General features: G+C 38.1%; 1 protein-coding gene across 1 annotated transcript; it reads left to right on the top strand.

Moving 5' to 3' along the window:
* Positions 1-798: 798 nt before the first annotated feature.
* glb1l2 (galactosidase beta 1 like 2) lies at positions 799-7,586 on the top strand. The gene is made up of 19 exons (XM_063493470.1): positions 799-862; positions 1,083-1,268; positions 1,451-1,519; positions 1,635-1,730; positions 1,826-1,934; positions 2,017-2,109; positions 2,204-2,285; positions 2,422-2,486; positions 2,675-2,759; positions 2,972-3,109; positions 3,719-3,799; positions 3,906-4,012; positions 4,487-4,633; positions 4,721-4,792; positions 5,120-5,198; positions 5,978-6,065; positions 6,258-6,372; positions 6,516-6,632; positions 6,732-7,586. Exons 2-19 carry the CDS (start codon positions 1,105-1,107, stop codon positions 6,840-6,842), a joined length of 1,818 nt encoding a protein of 605 aa, XP_063349540.1. The 5' UTR covers positions 799-862; positions 1,083-1,104; the 3' UTR covers positions 6,843-7,586.
* Positions 7,587-7,787: the final 201 nt, after the last annotated feature.

Genomic DNA, 7,787 nt, shown 5'->3' with positions numbered 1-7,787 from the left:
AGGGTCGAGGGAACAGCCACCTGTCACCCTTTGGTCTCTTTCACAGTTTGGAAGGCCTGATTCCACCTTGTGTGCACTGGGATGTGGCCTCACCATAGCTGCCCTTGCAGAAGCACACAAAACCACTTCTCCTGTCCATATGGTTAGAGAGGTACTTCCACTCTTTAAGGATGTGTGATGGTGCTGGCGAGTGTGATCAGATGCCTAGAAAATACTTCAGAATATGTCAATCAGCCATTAAACCCCTACTCCTAGGTTCCTGTTTGTGCGCTTATAAAAAGATAAATAATTGTGAACAGCCCCTAACCTCATAATGCAAATTTTCATTCACAGGGAACTTCTTGTTTTTTTTGTTACAGGCACCGTTGATGAACCAGAAGTCTCAACAAAGGTACTCCACCTGCCTTCGCTGGTCATACTTTAAGTTATGTTTGTAACCGCAATTACACTGAACAGTTGAACTGATTGAACAATTAGTTGTTCAATAAAGTTGAACCTTTAGCATTTCCTATCAAGTACACATTGTTAATGTGACGTTGTTCCGTTTGGCCTCTAAACCGAGAAAAAAAAAACATGTAAAAACTGAGCAAAGAAATATGAAGAGACCAACATTACTGTGTACAGTGTGATTTCTGTTTTCTGTAAGGCAGTGCTTCACTGACAAAGACTAAGTGGTAGAGAGAGTGAGAGTGAGAGAGAGAGAACTATTATATTTTTGTTCTAAAACAACAATAGTTTCCCTTATCCACAGTGTTTGAGGCCTCCCAGCACCATCCACCCCTTCCACGAATGCGCTCTGGTAAGCTCAGCTTCAAGCCACAGCACTGACAGTGTTTTTGATGTAGCTGGCAGTTTCGACTTGGTAAGGCTTTCCATTTACTCTTCCTAAAATGTATGCATTATCTGTGCAGTCTGCAGGTACTACAGTGTTTTAAATGCATCATTTGTTACTGTAATGTCATGCTAAAATGTTTCAAATGCTTTGACACAGCTTAAAATACCATAATTCATCATGCAATACCTGCTTTAAAAAACCAAACTTTTTCTGTTAGATTATATGTTAGTGATTTTTTTTCCCTCAGACATCACCTTGATGTGAGAAGAATGAGTCATTTAGAGGGTCTGAAGGCCAACTCGTCTCAGTTTACTCTAGAAGGAGAGCCTTTCCGCATCCTGGGAGGCTCTGTCCATTACTTCCGTGTCCCCAGAGCCTACTGGGAGGACAGGCTGCTGAAGATGAAGGCCTGTGGTCTCAATACACTCACAACGTACGTTCCCAGTGCACATTCTGTACGCCTTAAATCACAAGTATCTGTTCTTTTGGTGAAGTAAGCCAAATAGAAACCAGTTTAGGGTCTATGTGGAAGGCCTGTTAAACATTTCTCCTCCTTATACACTGTACTATTGCTGATGATACAAAGAATATATTCTTTGCTGCTTTATTTTTCAGATATGTGCCATGGAACCTCCATGAGCCTGAGAGGGGAACATTTAATTTTCAGGATCAGCTGGACCTTAAGTAAGTTTCCCACCTAAATGTGTTACGTTTGTAGGACTACTTTTTTTTTTTTTTTTTTAAGACATACAAAGTATTTATTTCTGAAAAGAACATGAAGCATCTGTGCCTGTCTCAGGGCCTATGTCAGTTTAGCAGCACAGCTGGGTCTCTGGGTTATCCTGCGTCCTGGACCTTACATCTGCGCTGAATGGGACTTGGGCGGGTTGCCTAGGTAGTATAATCTTCCCATTAATTTGAAGCTGTTCCATAAATACGCAGTATACCACAACATGTCTTCTCTCTTGTTCCTCTTTTTTTTTTCTCTAGCTGGTTGCTACAAGATGAAGAGATGCAGTTGAGGACAACTTATCCTGGATTCGTAAATGCTGTCAACTTGTACTTTGACAAGCTCATCTCAGTTATTAAGCCTCTGATGGTAAGTCCAGGTGCCTGTTTTCTCACTACATTTTAAGCCAAAAGAATAACTAGAGTTTTCTCTGTTTTGTTTTGTTTTTTAGTTTGAAGGAGGCGGCCCGATCATTGCAGTCCAGGTTGAGAACGAATACGGCTCATTTGCAAAAGATGACAAATATATGCCATTTATAAAGAATGTGAGTGTATTATTACCAATTTTAATCATTAAAATGGTTTGTGACATTGCAGCATGATGGATTCCTGCACCCTTCATTGTATTTTTTGCTGTAGTGTCTCCAGTCCAGAGGGATCAAAGAGCTTCTGATGACTTCAGACAACTGGGAAGGCTTAAGATGTGGAGGGGTGGAAGGAGGTAATAACTGATATAAATCTTGAGCTAAAGAAAGATACAAACAATCGCTGTCTGTGTCCTTTGTTTGCTTTTTACTTTATGGTTTTGTCCTTGTTATTGGATCGTGTTTGAGAATGTGACATCTTGCTTATTTCAGCTCTAAAAACAATAAACCTTCAGAGACTCTCATTTGGAGCCATCCAACATTTGGCTGACATACAGGTAAGTGATGGTCAACGATGATCTGCGATTGTCATGACAGGCTGACATTTCCATCTGAAAGACATTTAAGTCAACTGAGAAATACTTCTTTGGGGATTTTTATTATGAATTGATGGTAATGTTTTATTCAGCCTGTGACAGTAAGGAGCAAGATAGAGCCTACTTGATACACGTGTTCTGTTGTGTAGCCCCAGAAACCTCTCATGGTGATGGAGTACTGGTCTGGATGGTTTGATGTCTGGGGAGAACATCATCATGTGTTCCACGCCGAGGGTTTGCAAATGTTTTTTTAAATCACACAATTTTTCCAAGCATATGTTCATTTTATGACAAGATTCAAAGTGACAAGTGTTTATTCATTTGAAATGTTTAGGCACATTGTAAATAAGCACTTTAAAACTCCCTATATTGCTGCTTGTTGGTCTTTGTGTGTTATGTTGTCACATACTGCTACAGTGGAAAATCTGTGCTGCCCTTTATGACAGACATGCTGGCTGTGGTGTCCGAGATCTTGGATCGAGGCGTTTCCATTAATCTGTACATGTTTCATGGCGGAACCAGCTTTGGCTTCATGAACGGGGCAATGGACTTTGGCACCTACAAATCTCAGGTCACCAGTTACGGTAGGGTGGGATTAACCTTAGACCCCAGAGCTCAGAGATCAAAGCACAAAGAAGTGTTTTACATGTTTGAGGAATATCTTTTCCAGCAATGATACATTACACCAGTCCTTGCAGCCATTCATTGGCTACCTGTTAGTTTTAGAATTGAGTTTAAGATTTTTATTGCTGATTTTTAAAGCCCTACATGACCTGGTCCCTTAATTTACATTGCATTTATTTTTCACTTGGTATGCTTTAATATTACTGCATATTATTCTAGCTTTGTTTTGAAAAGTGCTGCATAAATGCAAATCGAATAAAAGCACTCTTACAAGAAAACTTTTACTTCTTGAACGTGAATAAGAACTACTTCAAACAGAGCAAAATAACTTTGGGAGAAATTTATCTGAAGTGAACTTTTTTGTTTTAATTTGACCCCTGTTAAATCTGTTAACATGGAAGGGGCAGGGTTTATGTACTATAATACAGCTTGTTAGCTGTGGTTTAAATCAATGCAGAAAACACAGACAATGTAACGGCTCCCCAAAAATAAAACCAAAATTTTGCTCGTTTAAATGTTTAATATCTTTTAATTTTAAAAAGTCAGTGGTTTCAATGGTTTCTTGGCAGATTATGATGCTCCCCTATCTGAAGCTGGGGACTGCACTCCAAAATATCACCACCTGAGGAATTTATTCAGCCAGTACCACTGTAAGCTCTTCTTAAGGATCCGTACTCATTTTAATTTATGAAAAACAATGTAAATCTACAAAAATGTCTAACTCAGGCATGACTGAATGTTTTTACGAACTCACAGCTGAGCCTCTTCCTGGGGTGCCCTCTTCTCCAGAGAGGAAAGCTTACGGCCCTGCTTTTATCCAGCAACACCTGTCAATGTGGGACGTCTTGCAATTCAGCGACAAGGTGAGCTGCAGATGGCAAGCGCCTATCTGGTATGAGAGTTGATAGTATAACCAACAAAACTAGATCAGAGCAGATACATATGGGGTCCCTGGTGGAAGGAGAGCAAACATGGTACAACGAGTATCAAACAGACATGACGCTGCTGTTATCAGCATGTGTGTCTTTGTGCAGCAATCTGGCAACCCGCTGCTTATATGCTTAAGACAGATGTCTCACAACTGGCAGTTAGGTTTGACCTTACTTCTCCTTTAGCTATGTTTCTTCCCTTTTCTGAATGTGATTTAGGTAGTCTTTGATGAGCACTTGTGAAAGCTTACATTAAGAAACTGTAATTTTCAAGCCCCAACACTACTCCTGTTTTTTCCCCATGTGGTGTGACGCAGCAAGAGATCTGATCAAATTGCATTATGTTTCAAATTCTTAATTTTTTTTAATGTTTTACTATTTATTTGATTTTACCTCCCATTTCTCCAGCCGCACAGGTCAGACAGGCCAGTGAACATGGAGAATCTCCCTGTGAACAATAACAATGGTCAGTCATATGGTTATACACTGTATGAAACCACTATCACTGGTGGAGGCGCCCTAAACTCCAGAAACAACATTAGAGACAGAGCGCTGGTAAGAGCATACCAGTGATAAAGTATCCACAGATCCAAAATACAGCATAATTATACACTGCCTGTGTGACTTTTCAATCTTTTCCAGGTTTTTGTGAACAGGGAGTGTGTTGGTTGTTTGGACTACAAGACTCATGAGGTTGCACTCCCTGATGGAAAGGTGCTGATCATTTTTTCTGTATCTACTCTGAACTTTATAAAGTGATACTTAAATTAATGATTAGGGTTAATATGCTTAATCATCCCATTTTACCCCCAAATTTGTCTTTGGAGGGAAGTTATTTTGCAGACGGTTTTGGTCACTCATGCACAACAGTACAAAACACAATAGTGCCATTAGTTAATTGTGCCGTAAAACCTGATTTACTCGCACAGTCCATAGACATGTGTGTATAACTTGGAATATTCATAGAATCAAAGAAAATTGTACATAGTCACCTTTTATTTATACTCAGTATTTAAAGCACTAATTTTTTCTATATCAAAGGGGGAGAGGACATTAAGCTTCCTTGTGGAGAACTGTGGAAGAGTGAATTATGGGAAAGCTCTGGATGAACAGCGCAAAGGTATTCCACATGTTGCTGTGTGTTTTTTACATAGCTATATCAAAGTGACTGTTTCAGTCTTTTGACAAAATGTCATTCAGAAATTTTTACAATTTAAATTCAGCAAATTTTCATACTGATAATAATACTTCTGCTGTCAGATTGCATAGCTGTATGGACTTTCAGGCCAGGGCACATATTTTTTTAAGCTTAAGTCCTAAAAGATGTTCTATGCTTACTGCTTTATTTTTATTGATTTTTTTTTTTTTGCCACTTTTGTATGAAGAAAAAGTTAATAAAATCCAGAGTAAGTATCTGGTTAGACACCACTTTTTTTTTTTTAGGCCTGAGTGCAGTAACGTCAGTTTTATCTGAATTTAGAAACAAGAAATTAGAGGTTGTTAAGATATTCCTGCAGTTTAACTAACTGGTGTGTGTCAGCGGACTTCATTGATAGATAGAGCTGGGTATCATCTGCACAGCAATGAAAATGCATGCTATGTAGATGAATGATACTGCCTAAGGGAAGCAGTGCTAGTAAAATAAAAGTATTCATTTCCTAATGAGGTTGGAAGGACACATGTTTTTTTTTCCTGCATGCACTATTAAACCTATCAGTTGCAATCAAGACTATAGTTATTTTTTACATGTGTATATATATATATATATATATATATATATATATATATATACACAAAAGTCATTTAAAGTAACGTAAAAAGGACATAACTGTATCTAAGGAATATTCAGTTTATAATTCAATTTCTAATTTCTTCAATTGCTCTTATAATGTATTACAGGTATTGTGGGAGACATTGTGTTGAACAACACCCCACTGAGAGGATTTTCCATCTCCTGCTTTGATATGAAGCCCAGCTTTATAAAAAGGTCTGTTATCTGGATTAAAACGTCTTTCTTGCCAAAATCGTACAGTGTTTAGAATGGCAGGTTTCCAAGTGTATGTGGACCTTTTCATTGTCTATGTTAAAGGGAAGATTCAATCAAAAATTGCTCGAGTCTCCTTGTATAGATTCAATGTGCACTTTGATAACAGTATGTGTTTTGTGGCTCTTGTTTTAGATTAACAAATTCAGGCCAATGGAAAACTGACTTCAAGTCACATTGTGTCCCCGGGTTTTTCCAGGCCAGGCTCTGTGTCGATGGCCCTCCCAAAGACACCTTTGTCAGCCTTCGTGTGAGTATAACAGTTTGTGTGGAAAACATTAACTAACCAGCAAGCAAGCTAGAGGTTGTTTTTTTTTCTTTTTTTAAAAAAAAACAATACATGCTGTGTAGCCAGTTTCTGTTTATTCATAATGATAGTGTATTTATCCACAGAGTTGGGGTAAAGGCGTTATATTTGTCAATGGGCAGAACCTTGGACGTTATTGGTTTATTGGCCCCCAGCATTTCCTTTATCTCCCAGCACCTTGGCTTAGAAGTGGAGAGAATGAGGTACCTGTGTAATATCAAAAGATGGAACATGAATTATAAGTGTAACTTGTAACTAAAGAACCTTAGTTGATTTATGTTTATTTTTCTGCTCTCTTTCAGATTATTGTCTTTGAGGAACAACGGGTGCATGATAAACTACTGTTTGCTGAAAATCCTGATTATGGAAAGGCTATCGATGTGTACAAACTTCCTTTCTGCACACTGCTGTGAACATGCTGTAAAACAACAAACTAACTTTAACACATACGCACAGACAAAGACAACCATGCTCTTTCATTATAAGACTGATAGATTCATTATATTAATACTGTCTAGCCTATAAAATCTATTGTAAATATTTTCATTCAAATTATAAAATCTTGCATTGCTAGTTGTTTTGTTTCCTTTACTATGCAATCTGCTGATTTCACTCGACTTATTATTTAACATGCATCTTGCTCTCACTACAAATAATGCAATTTGAACCCATTTTACACATCTTGAACCTTTGACTGTGTAAAGTCCCTGATTTGACCAGAGCAGGTGTGTCAAACTCATTTCATGCTGTGGCTCATGCAGCACATTTGGATCTTAAATGGGCTGGATCAGTGAAAATCCCCTTTCTGTCGTTGTATAGAAGTTTAACTACACATTTAAAATCCCCGAGAAGTGCAATTTCAACAGTATGTCTCAGTTTTTCGACATGATACATTATAGCCGATGAAAGAAATCTGTCAACACAAATAAATAAATGGCTAAAATTACACTTTTTTGTCGTTTCACTGTGAACCCGTTGTAAAAATTGAATTCTATAGCAGAGAGTTAAAAAAAACAAAAACAAGATTTTTTCTGTCATTTGTTTGCTTATCAGTTACTGCAATGGGGGAGGTCTATCTATGCCCCCGGGTCTCACGTTTGACACACCTGAACTAGAGACCGTCCTTGGCTTGAACAGCGCCCTCACGTTCACTAAAGACGGAAATAAATCTTTACCTTGACAATAAAGGTACAATGTTTGCCATACATGTGAGCATACGATTAAATACACAGCAACTAATGAAGACACAAGTGTAACTTTTATTGCGTTCATGGTTATAGAAAAATAATAACAACTGGAAAAGAAAATCCCCGTGTATACCCCATAGATAAATGCTGTGAACTTTAGCAGCAGTCACA

The sequence above is a fragment of the Pelmatolapia mariae genome, linkage group LG14 (assembly GCF_036321145.2).
Source record: "Pelmatolapia mariae isolate MD_Pm_ZW linkage group LG14, Pm_UMD_F_2, whole genome shotgun sequence".
NCBI lineage: Eukaryota > Metazoa > Chordata > Actinopteri > Cichliformes > Cichlidae > Pelmatolapia > Pelmatolapia mariae.
This window is presented reverse-complemented; position numbering and strand designations above follow the sequence as displayed.